The sequence below is a fragment of the Sturnus vulgaris genome, chromosome 8 (genome assembly GCF_052056855.1).
Source record: "Sturnus vulgaris isolate bStuVul1 chromosome 8, bStuVul1.hap1, whole genome shotgun sequence".
In the NCBI taxonomy this organism is placed as follows: domain Eukaryota; kingdom Metazoa; phylum Chordata; class Aves; order Passeriformes; family Sturnidae; genus Sturnus; species Sturnus vulgaris.
In genome coordinates, this window is record NC_142250.1 from 24,405,509 (window position 1) to 24,423,950 (window position 18,442).

The following is an 18,442-nucleotide window of genomic DNA, read 5'->3' on the forward strand; positions in this document are numbered from 1 at the left end:
CGCCCCGTGTGCGCAGCCGCCCGGTCCGCCGCGGCCCGCCCCGAGGCACCGGGGATGGGCGCTTGCCGCTACCGGCACGGAGCCCCTGGAAGACGCGGCCCCGGTGCTGCGGACGGAGTAACCGGCTGCCCTGGGGCTGGCCCCGGAGAGGGGCTGCGAGGGAGGGATGCTGCCGTGCGTCCCGGGGGTCTGACACGGCGAGTGCCGGAGCCCGGATCTCTTTGGGATGCGGCTGTAGGTCCCTGGGGGGAAACCTGGCTGCCCAGGGGGAGCTGCCGGAGGTAGCAGAGGGTATGAGCGGCCGTGAGGCTGGCCCAGCAGGGATTTGGAGAGTCGACCGTGGGACTGGCAGACCGCCGTGCCAAGGGGCCTCATCTGAAGCTGTTTGTTTGCGAAGGAGTTGCAGCTGAGCAGAGCGCGGGCAGACATCAAAGAGCAGAGCTACCGAATTCCCTGTTATCTCTGCCCATTGACAGCTCAATTGGAGCCGGAGAAATGCCAAACGGGGGGAACAGAGGCTCTCCCGAGAGGCGAAGAAGGGGGGCTCCCAGCCGGGGCTGTAGTGGGGAGAGGGATGCAGTAGCTGGGCACAGGGCCCTGAGCAGGCAGGAGAGCAGCCAGCCTTTCCCTCAGCCCCTGGGCAATGCTGGGGGCAGTGCAGGGTCCTGCTGGAACGTCTGCTCTGGCAGCGAACATGGCTAACACAGCTAATACACAGCTAACACACGGATAACACACAGATAACACACAGATAACACACAGATAACACACAGATAACACAGCTAATACACAGCTAACACACAGCTAACACACAGCTAACACACACAAACACACAGATAACATACAGATAACACACACAGCTAACACACAGCTAACACAGCAAACATGGCATGGCCAGCTGCCTGCAGCACAGGGGTAGCTATGACTGACTCCTGCTCCCTGCTCTGAGCACCAGCCCAGGCTTTGGGCAGGGCAAATAGAGGCAGGACCTTGGGATGGTTGGTAGGCAGCCTCCTTTCTCCAGAGCATAGCAGGGTTTGTGACCAATGGACTAAAGGACACAGGCAGTCAGGGACCCCAGTTGGAGGGCTTATCTTCCCCACATACACAAAGTAATGGATCCCACAGCTTTTGGGGAAACCTGCTGCTCCCAGGTTTCAGAGCAATCCTGCCAGCCCACACTCCAGAGCAGTTCGGTACACCCTGCCTTGACTGTGCCACAACTCCAAGGGACACCCCTTGAGAGGGTGGTGTGTGAAGTCTCCCATGCACCCAAACACATGCCTGCACATTGGCACAGGCACTCGTGCATGCACTCAGATGCCCACATCTGCCTGCACACCCCATGAACCCCAGGCACACACCCAGGTGCACGTGCAATGTGCTCACACACCTAAGCCTGTCCTCAGATGTCCTCCAACCTAGACCCTGCATCCCATCTCCTTCCTGTGCTGCATGCCACTGCCACGTCAGTGCTCGCCTGCCCGCCTGGCAGGTCCTGCCGGTTGCCATGGCAATCCTGTGCCTGCCAGGAGATGAAGTTTCCTCTCCTGTGCTGCAGTGAAGGGCCGAGAGCAGCTGGGGGGATCAGCTCTCCCTGCCACCCCAGGCTCTGCCCATCATCCCACATCCTGTAGTGTTGCCCCAGGGTTGTCTCCTCTAGATATACCAACCCAGCCCAAGCAAAGGACTTTTAGTTCTGGGCTCCATGTGCCTCACAGGCCATAGGGAGCTGCCTTCTGCCAGCCATACTGCCCAGGACCAAGCCTTGTCCAGTGGCAGGCAGGACACAGACCTGTCCCAGAGCACTCCCCTTCACCACACAGACCCCGGCCCTGCCTGTAGTGCCTGCAGACCTTGTGGCATCTCCAGTGCCCACTGGGGTCTGCCAGCTCCCTCGTGTAGGGTGTGGCATCATGGACTTTCCAGTTTTAGCCAGAGCAGGGACAGACCCTGCTGGTTTCCATGCAGAAGGAACAGGCTGGTGCTGTGTAATGCCATGCCATGCTGTGCTATGGCTTCCAGCAGGGCAGAGCAGAGGTGGAGGGGAGCTGGCATAGCCAATGGAATCCCAGGCAGTAGGAGCAGGGACAGCAGGGGCTCAGGGTAGCCTCAATGTGCTGCATGGCCCTGCTGCCCTCCCCAGACCACTGCACTGTGAGGGGTCCTGGCAGAGCTCTGACTTTTCTGCTCCATCTGCTTGGCCCAAAGCAGTGACTTTTCAGGCTGCCCAGCAGCAGGGATAGGCATGGCTGGTGCCAGAGCTGCCTCTACTCCTTTGCCTGGCTCTTCCCTTGCACCTGGAATGAGGCAGGGCTGACCTGTCTTGCAGACGGACTCCGCAGATCTCTCCTTGCCCTTGGCCCTGGCTAACCTGCCAGAGGCCCTGCCCCCGGCCCCATGGGACAGACATGGGGCACACTTGGTACCCCTATGGCCAGCCCTCAACACACAATGTGCCTGTGCCCATCACACCACAGCAGACATGGCCCAGCACTGCCCCTGCTCCAACCCCTGCACTTGACACCCAGACCAGGACCAGGGGGTGTCCCTAGCATGTCTCTGGGTGCATCGTGCTGCACCTCACTCTAGCATCTCAACCCTCCCTGCAGTACAAGGATGACCAGAGTCCATGGAGAACAGCTGGAGCCTTGCAACCAGCCTGGGATCAACCCCTGCAGCCCCACCCTGCACCCAGTGCCTGCTGAACCCCTCTCCGACCTGTCAGAGCTGTCAGCAGCTCCAGCTCTGCTTCAAAGGGGCCTCAGAGGGGCATGGCAGCTGTTTCTCCTAGCACTGGAAGTGCTTTCAGTAATGGTGGGGAGCATGAGCTCACCATCCCAGTGAAGACAACGGTGACATTTGGGAGGCACAAACACAGCGTGATTAGCTGATAACCTTTCCTGAGAGATCCCAGGTGTGTGCACCTGGGAGAGAAAAGGGAGGGGGACGAGGCCCCCACACTGTGAGCCTCTGGAAAACAGCTCCAAATGCTCCAGCCTGCCCCTTCACACAGGACATGGAGAGTGCCCCAAACTGGGGCCAGCTGGCCAACTGACCCTACTGGGGTCAGACTGGGCACCCTGAGTGTGGACATCCCTCTGTGGCACCTGCGGTCCAGCTGTGTCCATCTGAAGGGGTGGTTCTAGGACCCCCATTGCACTGGGAGCCCCCACAGAGGGTGGGGTCAGCCCCTCAGCATATCCCACAGGAGTCTACAGGCGCTGGGAGACACAGCATCCTCCTGCACAGAGGCAAGCGGAGGAGGATGTGGTTTCAGAGCAAGGTGCCAAGGTCTGCCATTAGCAAAGGTGTCAGCTGGGAGCAGAGACTGGGCGAGGATTGCTCCCACACCGCTCCCACTGTGGTGGGAGCAGACGTGGTGGGGCGGGGAGGGACAAACAGCCTGCAGAGAAGGTCCCCACGCACGGTGCCATGCTGTGAGGAAAAGGGACTCCTCCTCAGAGGGTCCGCACATGCGACATGTTCCCTGCCTGCCCTGCTGAGCAGGACCAAATGCCGGGGGCCACGATCGGGGTGTCCGGCAGCGAACAGGGAGGGTCTGTGTGCGAGCTGGCAGGAACTGGGCAGGGCCAGGAGGTGCTGGTGGGGGCTGGGAGGGCGCCAGGGCAGGCTCGACTCCGCAGCTGGGCCGGGAGCGCTGCCAGCACATTCCTAGGGCTGCCGGGCAGCGGAGCGTGTGTGGGCGCGGGGCAAGTGCACGGCAATTGCTGACCCTCCCCGATGGTCACACATTACCCCCCGGGCAACCTCGACCCCGCGGTGTCCCCAGTCATGCCTCAACCTCCCGCGGCCACTCGCAGGCAGGACCACCCCCACGGAGCCGTGCTGCCAGCCCAGCACTGCCCCACTGCAGGGTGCTCTCTCCAGGGAGCTGCTGGGCCCCACGGGACATGGACAGTCCCAGCGCGCCGTCCCCTCCTGGGACTCTCTGCATGGCCAGCCCCGGTGCGCTATCCTCTCCAAAGGCCCCTGCTCCACACTGGGTGCAGACCAAGCCCAGCACTGTTGCAGCCCAGGCACCAGTGCGGGACTGGGACAAGAAGGATGAAGGGATGGGGAAAGAGGAGGATGGGAGGGACCTCGCTCAGCCCACCCACCGAAGCCCAGGGGATCCATCTCTGCTGGCAGAAACAAGGTCGGTAGCATCCAAAGCTGCGGCAGGAGAGTAGGTGGGGACGCAAGGATGGAAGGAGGCGGCCGGGACCCCGCTCAGCTTCTCATTTCCTGGGAGCCTGCTGCTTCCCTGGCTCGGATCTGCTCTGTGCTACAACCAGGCACGAGTCTTCCGCAGGGAGGGTCGAGGGAGCACCCCCAGGGGATATTCCCTTACCATGCCACCCTGGCTGGTCGTCCCCATGGTCCTCACCGCAGACAGGGCAGCGCTCAAGGCCCCGCTTCCGGGCTCGCTGCTGTGACAAGTGGTACAGGCAGTGACACAAGCGGTGGCACAGCCAGCTTTCTGGAGTGACAGAAGCAAGTGTCAGTCTCACAGCCAGCTGCATGGGTGCAGATCGGGGATGTGGGCATTGGAGCAGCCTGCGTAGACAAGACGCAGGGAAGGGTGCCAGCTGCAGCTGTCTTGGGTCCATCCCCTTCTCTGGGTCACAGCCCAGATCAGCCTGGGGCATCCTGGGTGGGAAAGGGTTAAGAAAGCAATCCGAGTGCAGCAGGGACTCCCCAGAGCAGAGGCAGAGTCTCAGCTCGGAGCTAAGGCTGCCAGGACATGGCACGCAGAAGGAGCAAGGGGCAGACACCGCTCTTCTGGGGCCGGCCCTGCTCCCCGCAGCATGGCCAGGAGGTGACTCAGGGCTCTAATGAAGGCGTCATGACAGATGAAGAGACTGGGGCAGCTGGCACGGACACCCTTGCTCAGCCCCAGCCTCGCCAGCCCCCTCACCTTCATCTGGTGCAGTGCCAGCTGGCACAGAGTGCTCAGCATCCCAAACACCTTCCTGGGAGGAACTGGGGATGTAGAATAACGCCAGAGTGGGCTGTGGGATGGGGCAGGCTGAGAGCCAGGAGCTGGTCCATGGTCAAGAGCAGGACAGTGCTGCCAGTGCCACGGGAACAGCCCAGGGACATGGCACATTCGCGGCTGCGCTCAGCATCCGCCACTGGCAGCTCCATCCTGCACACCCAGCCTCCCTCTGCCTCTGCTCCCAGGCCTCACCAGCCCCTTCCCAGCCCAGCTCCCATGGCAATTACACCCTGCCCAAGCCCATCCATCACGGATTAGCTATTTTCTATCAGCATTTATCTCCAGACAATCTTACTCCTGCCGTGACAGCCTGATGCCTCGATCACCCTCCCTCCTGCTACCAGGCAGCCCTGATAACAGGCTGCTGTATCTTATCGGGCTCCCCGGCAGTTACACATTAATGGTGCCATCTCCGGGGCTTGACTGGGGCAGGATGAGCCCAGCCCACCCTCGGGCTGGAAGCAAGCATCACTGCGTGATGCAGTGATGGGTGCTGAGCACAGAGGGCATGGGCAGGATGGGCAGGCTACAGGGAAGGGCAGGTTGTGCAGCTGAGGCTCCCAGCATTGCCCCAAAGCAGATGGACCCCACCAGGGCTGGGGGGACAGTCCCTGCCCCCAGCCCAGGGCAAAGAGCAGCTGCTATCACTGCCTGCACTGGACTGTTTGCTCTATCGCCCATTAACAGAGCTGCCTTATCCGGTGGGCAGGGGCCAGCGGCAGCCCAAAGCCCGTTGGCCAGGCAGAGGCATCGATCATGGGAAAGGGAGGGGTGCCCCAGATAACCCCTGCAGACAAATGAGTTTCTAATGGGGTCTTAAGCCTCGCACCCCCCATCTCCAAGGGAATGGGGGAATGTCATCTGGGCCGGACCCTCACATCACTTGGGCTCCAGCTTCACCCACAGCCTGAGCACTGGCAAAGCCTGGGTGCAAGCCCTTTGCTGGAAGGTGTAATCCCAGACCACAGACTGCCCAAAGTGCAGGTTGGCAGAACCATCCATGAGGAATAAGGACCCCATGCCCATAGCATTGCCTCGTTGATGGCACATCTGGCACCTGGGTACAGCAGCCCTCCCAGGGCTGCAGCATGAAGCTTCTGGGGTGTCCTCTTCCTTCGACCCCAGCACCCCAAGCATATTGTCTTGGGAGAAAAGAGTGGGGAGTGGGATGGCACAGGGTAGGAACCAGGGTCCCCTGCCCCATTACAGAGCATACCTCTGGGGTGCCAGGTTGGATGGGGACAGCAGGACTGGTGAATAACGGGGGCAACTTGTGGCCACAACACGTTGCGATGGGACAGGCGAGCCAGCCCTTCTAGAAAGCATCACCCTAGGGGCACACAGAGCCAGAGTGGGCTGAGGGGGTGCTTGCAGGGGGGGCTCCCTGGGAGGGCGAGGGGCACGAAGCACCATGTGCCGGGCAGGGAAGGAGGGCGGGAGGTGGCAGCGGTGTGGGCAGACTAGGGGGAGCCGGGGGCCAGCCCCGGGGGGCCCAGCAGGCAGAGCAGATTGGCTGCCGGCGAGGTCTCCAACCTCCTTAGAAAGGGCAGCGAGCGTGGGAGGCGCTAAGGGAGCAGGCAGGGTGCCGAGCCGCGCTCCCGTCCCGCTCGGCAGCCGGGCCGGCAGCGGCAGGCGGGCAGCGGCGATGCCGCGGGCGGGCAGCCCCTCGGGCTCCCGGGGCACGGCTCTGCTGGCCCTATGGCTGGCGCTGGCAGGGTCCCTGGGCGGCGGGCAGCACTACGACTACTACGGGTGGCAGCCCGAGAGCCTACCCCACGGGCGGTTCTACGGGCGGGAGCCGCAGTGCCTCGACATCCCGCCCGACATGCAGCTCTGTCGCGACGTGGGCTACAAGCGCATGCGGCTGCCCAACCTGCTGGAGCACGAGACCATGGCCGAAGCCAAGCAGCAGGCTGGCAGCTGGGTGCCCCTGCTCGCCAAGCAGTGCCACACCGACACCCAGCTCTTCCTCTGCTCCCTCTTCGCCCCTGTCTGCCTCGACCGGCCCGTGTACCCCTGCCGCTCCCTCTGTGAGGTGGTACGTGACTCCTGTGCCCCTGTCATGGAGTCCTACGGCTTCCCCTGGCCTGAGATGCTGCACTGTGGCAAGTTCCCCTCTGACCACGAGCTCTGCATCGCCGTCCAGTTTGGGAACAGCAAAGCCACGCCGCCACCAGGTAAGTGGGAAGGGTACTGTAATTGGATGGGAATGCATGTGGAGCCCCTGAACAGCCATCCCTTCGCCCCTCAAAGCACAGCCCAGCACACTGCTGTTGGCCAAGGACTCTGCAGCAGGGCAGGAGTGGGCACTGTATCAGCTTTGTCTGGGAACCACTCATTGCCCAGGAGCACTGGGCTCCCAGCTGCCTGCACAGAACTGTCACAGGATAAGGAAGCACATGGGATGAGGTGGGAACAACTGGCAGATCCACCACGGTGCTGTGTCCCTCTCCTCCCACTGGATTCCAGGTCAGCAGCAAGAGAGACTGCCGCACCTGCAGCTGTCAGCCCCACACTGCTGCTGCAAGGTGGCTGTCCCCTCAGGCAGGGAGGAGACATCACCCAAAGGCAGCCTAGGGTCAGGATCAGGGTTGTGACAGCCTTTAGATTGGGGCCACCCTTACTGTTCCTGTGCTTCAAAATGCCAGCATCTGATGGGAGGGTGTCCCCATATCTCTTACCCTCCTGGGGGATGAACCTGGTCAGCAAGGTGCTCTGCCTCCCTGCATCACCCCAGCACAGCTACCTAGGGAGCAGAGGAGCAGCTGGGGCTCTCCCAAGTGCGTCCCCGAGGAGCTGGCCCAAGTGACAAGTACCAGCAGCAAGAATCTGTGACAGTAACTGGTCTCTCACCGCAGTGTCCAAGATCTGCACCCAGTGTGAGATGGAGCACAAGGCAGATGGCATGATGGAGCAGATGTGCTCCAGTGACTTTGGTGAGTGCTGGGGTCGTTTTCCCAGCTCCCCTGGACAAGGGTCTGCCTCCCCTAGGTCCGACAGCTGGGGTGGGAGTTGGCCAGAGGGCATGGTTGTATGGGGACAGCCCCGTGGGAGACCCCTGAGCCATTCCCTTGGACCCTTTATGCATGGGATGGGTGGACCACAGGAGATGTTGGTGGGAGATAGGCAGAATGGGACTTTGGGAGGGTCACTGGGGGCCTCTGCTGGACCTCTCCCGCACCCAGTAACTTCCCCAGAGACCCAATCGAGGGATGGGCTGCACCTTGCCCTGCACAGGTTCCTGGCCTAGACCCTCCCCAGAATCCCAGCAGTGCTCCCTTCCCCCAACCGTGCTGCCCCACACAGTGGTGAAGATGCGCATCAAGGAGGTGACGGAGGAGAACGGGGAGCGGAGGCTGGTGGCTGCCCAGAAGAAGAAGGTGCTGAAACTGGGCCCGCTGAAGCGCAAGGACACCAAGAAGATGGTGCTGTACATGAGGAATGCGGGTGCCTGCCCCTGCCCCCAGCTTGACAGCCTCAGTGGCAGCTTCCTGGTCATGGGCCGCAAGGTGGGCGGCCGCCTGCTCCTCCTGGCCATCTACCCCTGGCAGAAGCACAACAAGGAGATGAAGTTTGCAGTCAAGTTCATGTTCTCCTACCCTTGCCCTCTCTACCACCCCCTGCTTTATGGGGCTGGGCAGCATTAGGGCTTTGCCCATGCTACCCTTCCCCAAAACTCCTGCACTGGCCCAACATCCCACCCACGGCCTCCCTGGCTGCACCCCAGGACCTCAGCCCCTTGGTTGTGCCCTAGAACCCAGCTCTGCACCTGCAGGATTCCCTGCTGTGTTTGTGGGAGCCCTCATCCACAGCCAGGACCCCTGCCTCCTCCTGAGAGCCCTGCTCTGCATCCCTGGGACCCCTGTTCTTCTCCAAGGACCCCCACCCCTGCCCAGGAGTTTAGTCTGGACCCAGGACCCTTGTTCTGCATGCTTGTGAGCCCTGGTCTGCACCAGAGACCCTTGTCTACTCCCAGGTTCCCCACCCAGAGACCCTTGCTTTCATTTAGGATCCCTGCTTGGCCCTCTTGGCTACACGTGGGACCCCTACCCTGCACCCGTGTCCTTTGCCCAGCACCCTCATGATATGCCACAGACCCTCAGCCCCCTCAATCCCTATTCCAGCCCACCAAGACATTCCATGCCCTCACCTGGAGCTCACATCCAGCCCTGGATTATCTCACCTTCACAGAGATCCAGCCCAGGCAGGTCCCTCTTGCCCCCTGTTCCCACAGAGTGACCCTTTCAAGACCAAGTGCCCAGAGCAGCACAAACCCTTCTCAGGCTCCCCCACTCCCCATACCAGGCTCAGTGTGTGAGGGGCGTCCACCTCCAAGCGCCCCAGACCATCCCTGCTGCATCCCTCGCACACACCCCTGCTGTGACCCAGCCCACTCACCCCGTGCCCATCAACACCACAGTAAATTATTCCACCTCAGAGAAGTCTGTGTGCAACTCACTGCAGTTCATGGGTAAGAGCCCCTTGGGGCTTCCTCAGGGACCCCAGAAGAATGGGAGGGGGTCCCAGTCCTGCCCACTGAATAGGCAGCCTGAAGGAGTGGGGTCACCTCAGGATCTGGCCCTAGCCCCACTCCAGGTGCCGTGCCCAGAGCCCCAGAGCCTGAACCTGGGTAGTCCAGCCAAGCCAAGGGATGCAGTTCACAGTGGTCACAGGCATCACTGGAGACTCGGGCACCTCTGCCACTCCAGGGAGCCTGGGAGGGCATTGAGATGAGTAGGATGGGGGGGGGACAGGGCTTTCACTGCTGCTGGAGCCCCACAGCTGGGTTTGGCAGTGGTTTGCCAGGGGAGTTTCTTCCTTCATCACCCCAGGGGATAAATCTATGGTTTGGGAGCTCACAGCACTTGTGAGAAGCCGGCACTGAGCATAGGGGGCAGATATTGGACCAGGCAGCCTCCAACCCTGTCCTCCTCACACCTTATAGTATGAAAGTCATCTCTGCAGCTTCCTGCCAGCCCTGCTTGGCTGCCAGACCTCCCATGCCTCAAACTCCAGCATCCTCCAAAAAGATTCCTAGGGTCACCCACCTGCACTAGCCAGCCCAAAAGCCCAAGGATCAGGGCAGCCTTCAGCCCAGCCCCTCTCATAGCAGCAGGGGCTGTCCCTTAGCTCAGCTCGACTCCCCAGCTGGCAAGGGTGCAGCCTGAAGGACCCAGTCCTGTTTATCCAGTGCATATTTGTATCCACCAGTCCCCAAAGGGTGAGGGGGGCCTAAAGGTGGCTGCCAGGATATTTACCCAGTGCCTGACTGCCTCACGCTGTGTCTTCTCTTCGGAGCTGGCCTGGCCTCAGGGAGCCTCCTGGGACAAGAAGGAAATTGAGGATGTCTGCACCCACTCTCTTCTGGCTGACGAGCACTGTACACCTGCCCTTACTCTGGAGTGACCTCTTCTCCCTCTGCCCTCCTTGAGCATGGCCTTGGCCCCACTGGTCAGACTCCAGAGCCCCAAATCTCCCGCTCTGCCAGGGAAAGGTGCTTATGCCCCTGCCCCACAGCCAGCCAGGAACATGGGGCAGCCAGCCCCTGCTCCAGCCTCACACCAGGAGCAGGCACTCCTCCCTGGCCACCGGGAAAACAAAAAGGGGAAAAATTCAAACATTATTAGAAGGTATGTTCAGAGCTTGACTGCTAAACTTCCATAGGAATAAACACTGTCGATTACGACATTTTATTGCAAAACTTAAAAAGCATAAATAAAACCCCATCCCCCACAGCCTAAGTTTATCTGTAGCCCTCTGTATTCAATGTCATTAGCATCTTCCCAGAGAATGTTCAGACATACATGGCTATAGTGCTCATTGCTCTAAGTGTTTTCTCTAGAAATACAAGCAGCTCCTCTGCCTCCCACTGTCAGCTGTTTGAGCAAGCTGACCCCTCACAGCCCAGTAATAATCTCATTGCAGATACCCTCACAAACACACCCACAGCTCTTGGGGTGCTACACAGCCCCCTCCCTCCCCAGTGTTACAGCTGCTCCACTGCCCCCACTAACTGCTCAGCCCTCTGCACACCAGTCCCCTGCACACGCAGCACAAGCCAGACACCCTCATCATCAAGTTCCAAGTCCAGCTTTTCTCCAAATTTCCATGTGAAGGAGTTTATGAGCCCACAGCCAAGATAAGTGTTTAGGCTGCCTGCCCCATAGAAGCTCCCACACTGGTGAGTGCCTGCAGCAAGTTCTGAGCTCCAGCAACTTCTCAGACTGCTGGGTATCACAGCCTGGTAGGCACTGGCCCCCCAGATTCCCTGGCTTGGGGGAAGCTGCAGCTGGCTGGCAAGGACCCAGGCCATGGCTGTTCCCAGCTGCACAGCAGCCAGGGTCACATTCCTGGGATAGCTGGGAGCTTTGCTGTTCACACAAGGAAAGGTCATCCTTGTGCATACAGGCAGCTGGTGGGACCACCGCCTGGGAGGGCAGGGGAAGGAGCAGCCCGAGGAGGCAGAGGAAGCTCAGTAGCTCCTGTCAGAGCTGAGGTGCCCCGTGGCTCCAACCCAGCAGGATCCAGCCCTGGCACAGCTGACAGGCAGCTGCACACAGCTCCGAGCAGGGGGCAAACAAGGCTACAGCAGGACAGAAGATGGGAATTCCAGTAAAGCATGGAGAGCTGGTGGCACAGGAACACTATTTCTCCAGGAGCACCTGCAGCACAGCAGGGCCAAGGCCACGGAGGTGTCAGAGTGACATGGGACTGGGACAGCTTTCATTGGGATGACACAAGAGCCAGATGAGGACAAGAGATTTATTGATCATTCTCTATATGCAATTATATATTAATCTGTAGTAGAAAGCAGCAGTCACTAAGTGCACAGAGCAGCACCAACTCCTGCCTTTTCTCACACTGGAGATCCAACCACACAGCCCAACCCAAACTCATTCTCTTTTCTCCTCTGGGCAACAGACAAATCCAGGGAAAAAAGACTAAACCTGCAGGCAGTGAGACTGAGGAGCACAGGAGTGACTAGCAGAGTCTTAGCGGAGCTAGGATGAAAAACCTAGCTAGTCTAGACCCCAAGGGATGCAGGAGGAGCTCTGACTTGATCCCAAAAATACAGTCACTTATAGCACAGTGCTGGAAAAGGTAGGGACAGAGCCCTGAGGTTGTTCTGCCCCACCCAGGAGGTGAAGGCAGGACCACGAGTAGGAAGGATGGCTCTTCCATCACTAAGCCAGGCCAAAGGGCCTGGGCAAGCACGTGGCAGGGCACAGCAAGTGCCAGAGAGCACCCAGGGCTTGGAGCAGCTGCAGGAATGGGGCACAGCCATGGGCAGTGCTCCACCATAGGGACCCAGCTGGTGCATGGCAAGGAGGGCTGGTCCATCCAGCCTGGAGCTGGCAGGAGGAGCACAAGTGCAAGCATCCTCTGGCAGGGGAATGCCATGCTGGAATCCAAACAGTCCGGGCTCCCAATGGCAAGGGTGCCTGCCTGCTGTCGTAGGTCTCAGGCAATGTAGGACACAGGAGCTGGCTGGGCCTGTTTCATCACTTGATGAGCACCTGGTTGCAGAGAGCGCACACGAATACTGTCTCCTTCTGAGCCTCCGGGGCTGGAAAGGAAAGCAAATGTCAGAGATGATCTCCCTTTGCCACCATGGGCGAGGGACCCCAGCCACAAAGCTGCTTCAAGAGCTGCAAATTCATCACTGCTCTGTCCTGAGCCAATCTGTGCTGGGCACGTCCTGTCTACCCTCCCCACCAGGGCTGGGGCAAATGCCTGGGCAGACAGAACAGGTGGAAGCAGGAGCTCTTCCCTCCACCTTTCAACTCACCCGTGGCTCCCATCACGGCCTTGGGGACTTTGAAGGAACAACACCTGGAGCAGAAGCTGTTCCCACAGTTACTGCAGCTCCGCTGTGGAGAAAGATGGAGGTGAGCCCCAGATGTATGTTAGATTAATTCAGGAGTAAGTGAAGGGGACCAAAAGTCTATACCTCCTTCTGAGAACTGCCCAGACTGCGCCAAGCATCACACTCAGGGCTCAGATAAGGCAACATGTCATTTCCACTAGCAAACCTCTGCTCTGCCTCACCAGAAAGGCCACAGGAAATGGTCTAAACCAGGGCACAAAGCAGGTACCTTCCACAATAACACGTGGGTTTGGCCTGAGGCAGCTTCCAAAGGAGTAAATGTACAAATGCTCTACAACACAAGGGATCCCTGGTGCTATTAGGCATGTGACAGTACTCAGTATTTAGCTGAGGTCATTTAGGCTGTGACCGAGGCCAGACACCTGAGCTGCCTGAAAACGCTGAGGCAAGCCAGACATGAGCAACACCTCTGCCCCAGGTGCAGACAGCAAGCTGGGGCAGAAGCTGAAGACTCACCCTCTTCTTGAGCACAGAGAAGGTGGCAGCACAGCCTGTGCAGTTCCCTGGAAAAAAGAGAGCAGAGGTCAGACAGGGCTCTGCTGCCTGGGGCTGCAAGTGGCACAAGAACAGCCACAGCTGTTGTAAAAGGCCAGCTCAGAGATGACACTGCTGCATCTTCCAATCCTAGGAGTGGAAAAGGTCATTGTAGTCTAGCAGGTACCACACCACTCTCTCCACTCCCAGTCCAATGGTCACCACTGGAAGCAGCACAGACCCCACACTGCTGAGCTCCCCCAAGAAGCACCTGCTCCCCAACTCACCGAAGTTGTTGCTGGGGTAGCGCTTGCGCAGGCGCTCAGTCAGGCGTGACACCTTGCTGCGGATCACCTCATTTTTGCTCATAAAACCATTGTCTGGGAGGCTGAGGTCAAAATCTGCTGAACACTGAGAGCTCTCATCATCCTCCTGCAGAGAGCAGATCCAGCTGAGCACAGCGGGGTGGCTGGGGGCACAATGAGGGCTGCAGGGCAGCCCATGCCAGAGCAGGCACCCAACAAGCAGGGTGCTCCGCCTGGCATTTATTTCTACAAGCCACCAGCAAAACAGGCAAAGCTCCAGCTGGGAGGAGATACCATACCATGGCATGGCAGTACTCACCATGACTAGCAGCTGGTTCTCCTTCTCCCGCAGCATGGGACAGAGAGGAGAGTGAGTATATACAGACCCAGAGGCACCCAGCCCCACAGTCACTCTCCCTGAGCACCTAGTTTGCCCAACAAGGTCTTTGTCCCTTTCCCACCACAGCTGCCCTGCAGGCACAGCCCACCCCAACCAGCCTCAAACCTCAATAGCATCCTTGAACTCTTCATCAGGTTCTGCCTCCTCTGCTTCCTCCACACTGCCAGGGGTAAGATCCTACAAGAGATTCACAAATCTAGTCCTGCTGTACCCCCACCTCTGTTCAAAGGTGCCCCACATTTCTGAGCAGGTTCCAGGACAATAGATCTGACCCCAGGCAGCCTCACAGATGACACAAGTATCAGAAGGTGAAGTGAGCCCCTGCCTCCTCAGACCACATCCTCACATGTGGCAAAAGGACTGAGCCAAGCTCACAGGGCAGAGAGCAGCATCCCAGTTACTCAGGAGTGGCTCACAAGCTTCCAGCAAAGCTGGCAGCTGGAAGAAGTTTGTGTGTAGAGGGACACAAGCACGGTCAGACCCAAGGGCTGACTCTGCAGCTCCCACCCAACAACTGCCAGCCCTGCCCCTATCTCACCTCTGCACTGGTGGGGGTGGGGGTCCGATCTGGGGCAGCAGCTGGTGGCAGGGCATCAGCAGGTTCTGGAGCCCTCTCGAGGGGTTTGGAGCCCACACACTGCTCAATAGAGGCCTTGAGCTCCATTATCACTGGTTAAGAAGGAAATACAGCTGAAGTAGAGTGGCATTTCCCTACTCCCAGCCACATCACACAAAAGCCATTTGCCAGGGCTCGGGGTGGGGGGGCATTGTCACATATCATTCACTCATCAGATGTCCTAAGCACTTCTCTGCTCACACATCAAAGTTAGGGCGGAAAGGAATCCCCCCACCACCTGCCCCAGCTCAGAAATGGGAATGGCAGGGGCCAACATCACAGCTCAGACAGATCCCACACTCCTCCAGCACGAGCCACAGAAGAGGGCTCCTCTCCCTTCCAATGGCACGTTTTCATATACTGCCACGTTTTGTCATATACTGCCACAGGCACTGAATGTGTTTGAAGTCTTGAAGAGCAGGGTCAGGGATCAAGAGGGGTGGAGGCCTGCATTGACAGGCCCTGGTTTGCCACACCACAGAGAAGGAAACAACACCTGTACTGGGACACACATCAGGAGAGAGTCTCACTTCCAACAGCTGAGCCCCAGGACCACACCACCCACACTGCTGCACAGCACCACCCCCAGGCCATCATTGCCTTCAGGGGGGTTCAGGGTCTATGGTAGAGCCTGACTTGGGACAGTGGGTTCATGTGAGGAAGACTTCCAGGGCAGGATCCCTAGCTTCAGAGGGCCTTTCCCCAACTCAACCCACACAGGGCACTTCCAGCCAGGTCTCGTACCTTGGTAGAACTGGGTGTTGCCCAGAAAGAGGGTACTGTTGAGGATGGCCAGGACCCAGCAGAGGGGCAGCAGATAGAAGACACAGATAGTGCCCAGTAGCACCCCATAAAACCTGTGGAAAGCAGCAGGATACTGTGGTCAAGTCAGAGCAACTCACACAACAGCATAAAACTCCTTTCTTCGTCTAGTGTTCCACTTATTCTTTCCAAGTACCAAACAAATCAACCACAGCACCGCAGGCCTGGCTGAGCCCCTCTCCCCACCAAGCCCACCACAGAGTACCCAACCAAGTACTACTCACTGGGAAGAGACAGTGGGGTTCTCCCAGTACAGCACACGGTACACTGCCTCACAGCTGCAGCACATCCCGCTCAGAAACCCCTCCAGCTGGATCAGGCTGCAAATGAGACAGTCACAAAACAACCCACAAACACACACAACCCTCCTTCCCCACATTCACACAGGCTACAGTAGCTAAACTGGCAGGAGCCTCCCACAGCCCTTCTGGCTGCCGAGGCCCGCACAGTCCCAGCGCTGGGGAGGCCCCAAGGACTCACAAGCTCTTGACCTGGGCGATGGCCTCCTGCCGCGACAGCTGCACCTTGCGCAGATCCTCCCTGCGGATGCTGTGGTACCTCCTGCGCACCAGCTCCGGCTCCGAGGGCCGGGCCCGGCACGTCTCTTGCAGGTAACCCAGCAGGGCCGGTACCGCGACCAGCAGGGCGAGCACCGAGTACCAGGCAGCTGCAAGAGGCGGGACAGCGTCAGCCCGGAGGGTCCGGGAAGGGGACCGGCCCTGAGCCCCGAAACGCACCTTGGCCGAGGGTGAGCAGGAGGAAGTTGAGGCCGAGACAGACCAGGAGAGAGCACACAGGCCGCTGCCACCTGCCGACAGGGGAGAAGGCAAGGGACATGAGACCCCGGGGACGGTTTCAGTCTCGATCCCAGCCCAGGCCGCACCTACCGGAGGAGGGAGCGGACGCCCTCAGCGGCGTCCCGCAGCGGCTCCAGGTAGAGCTCCAGCCGCCGGTAGCTCCGCACCAGCTCCAGCAGATCGAAAGCAGCGGCGGCCTTGGGCAGCGACGGCTCCGGCGGAGCCTCACCGGCTCCCGTCGCCCCTTCGGGGCCGCCTGCCGCCCCGTCCCGCTCCATCGCCTGCATGATGGGACCGGGAGCGGCAGCCGAGCGGCCCGGCCGCGCTCGGCCCGACACCGCCGCGCGCTCCCGTGACGCGGCCGGGCGCGCCGTGAGCCCCGCGCGCGGCCAATGGGAGCGCCAGGCCGGGCGAGCCGCCGGAGCCCCGCCCCGGCCGGAACGGGCCGCTCTCGGGGCCGCCCCGCCGCTCCCGGGCCCTGCCCCTCTCGGGCCCCGCGGCCAGGATCTGTTCAGCGTCCCGGCCCGGTCCCGATTCGGGTCTACTCTGGTGTAGGCTCAGTCATAGCCTGGATCCGATCCCAGTCCACGGCTGGGCACTGATCCAGGTCCAGTCCTGGTTCAGGGCTCAGTTCTAGTCTGAGTCTTGGCATCCAGCTGTGTCGGGCACAGTGGGTTTGTCCCCATGAGGTTGCTGGGCCACCTCTCCCCGAGGAGAGGCCAGAGGGCAGCCTCACACGTAGAGTCCCTGGAAGGGAGCAAAGGTTCCCCACAGGCCCATGAGCGTGGCTGGCAGCTCATTCGCAGCCCCTCCATGCCCCCAGAGCAGGCCAGCCCTGCATGCACTGGCACTGTCCTGCCCAGCAGTCTGCAGCCCTGCTCGCACCACTCCGGGCACCATGGTCCTAAAAGGTGCTTGCAGTAGAGCAGGGATGCTGGCTCCCAGGATGTTCAGGGGATCCTGGGCTTCATCTGATGCCAAAAGTTGTAACCTTGCTATAACGTTATGCTGGCTCTTGGACAATGAGGGTACAATGCTGCTGTCGTCTGCCTGCAGCCTCTGTGAACAGGGCATGTGTCCCAGGGGCAGAAGGCTGGCGACCCAGTGACACCCCAGCTGCAAGTCCAGGTCCAAGACTCAACTCTGTCCCAAGAGTGCGTCCTAGAGCTGTAGCCAGTCCTGGGAGATGCCAATAGCCCTCCATTGGCCCCTGACCCACCAAGGGCCAGAGAGTGTGACTGCCCAGTGGTGCCCTGGGACTGAGGGTCCTTTCAGCACAGAGTGACAAGGCACTTAGGAATGCAGCTACATCCTGTCCTCAGTACATCCCATAGCCACAGAGCCCTAGGGACTTGGCCTCCCTCTGCTCTGTCTGGAGCCTTTGTGAGCATCAGGCTGTGCCCTGTCTCTGGAAAGGCAAAAGGGCCAGGGATAGGCCCTGTCCCCAAGGGGAGAGGCTTAAGCCTCTCTATTAGGAGCAGTGGCTCAGCATCAGGGAGCCTGCCTGTGACCCCAGAGCATCCCAGAACTTTGTGACCATTGCCAGAAGTTCCCAGCAGAGAGGCCCTAGGGTGCAGGGCTACAGAGCTGGGTGTGATCTCAGTTCAGACCTCACACCCAGCAGGTCCCAGCCCCAGCACAAAGCCCCAGACACTCAGTGAGCGCCAACATTGCTTTATTTGAAAGATGAATCCATTGGGACCTGAAAGGAGGCTGTAGGGGTATAGAGCTGGGGTGACAAACAGGGCTGCAGAAAGCCAGGGGAAGGCACTTGTGGTGGCAGAAGCACCGAGGGCATTTTGGACAGCCTGGGCCAAGGGCTGCACCAGACTAAGGCAGAGGCAGGCAGTGTCAGGGACCAGCCTTGACACAGGGCACAGACAGCATGTCCTACCCAGGGAAGGGGTACATGGCCTGGGGCTTGGCAGGGCCCCTGAGCATGATTCACTGGGACAGCATATCACCATGAAAGTGGTGACCCAGTACCAATCCCAGATCCCTTCAAGCCCCCAGGGGAATCATGGCTGTTGCTCTTCACCTCAAAAAAGGCTTCAGGAAACCCCCAGGCAACAGGCAGCTGTGGCTAGCTGCTGGGGACACCCATCTCACTGATCTGAGTCTACACAGAGACTGGAGCA

The 18,442-nt window shown here is 59.9% G+C and overlaps 2 protein-coding genes across 3 annotated transcripts; one reads left to right on the forward strand and one right to left on the reverse strand.

Annotated features, from left to right (window-relative positions):
- The first annotated feature begins 6,647 nt into the window (after positions 1-6,647).
- Positions 6,648-8,782, forward strand: SFRP5 (secreted frizzled related protein 5). The gene is made up of 3 exons (XM_014885921.2): positions 6,648-7,179; positions 7,861-7,938; positions 8,309-8,782. Exons 1-3 carry the CDS (start codon positions 6,648-6,650, stop codon positions 8,647-8,649), a joined length of 951 nt encoding a protein of 316 aa, XP_014741407.1. The 3' UTR covers positions 8,650-8,782.
- Positions 8,783-11,750: 2,968 nt separating this feature from the next.
- On the reverse strand, positions 11,751-16,713 carry ZFYVE27 (zinc finger FYVE-type containing 27). Of its 2 annotated transcripts, XM_088169207.1 has the most exons (12): positions 16,395-16,713; positions 16,245-16,315; positions 15,988-16,174; positions 15,732-15,827; positions 15,430-15,542; positions 14,608-14,738; positions 14,175-14,246; positions 13,989-14,009; positions 13,652-13,796; positions 13,347-13,393; positions 12,792-12,873; positions 11,751-12,569 (listed from the first exon to the last, which is right to left on the reverse strand). In XM_088169207.1, the coding sequence occupies exons 1-12, from the start codon at positions 16,589-16,591 to the stop codon at positions 12,505-12,507; spliced, it is 1,227 nt and encodes a 408-aa protein (XP_088025333.1). In that variant the 5' UTR covers positions 16,592-16,713; the 3' UTR covers positions 11,751-12,504. The 2 variants fall into 2 exon arrangements, with proteins under 2 accessions (XP_088025333.1, XP_014741484.1); XM_014885998.2 differs by lacking the exon at positions 13,989-14,009.
- Between the last annotated feature and the right edge of the window lie 1,729 nt (positions 16,714-18,442).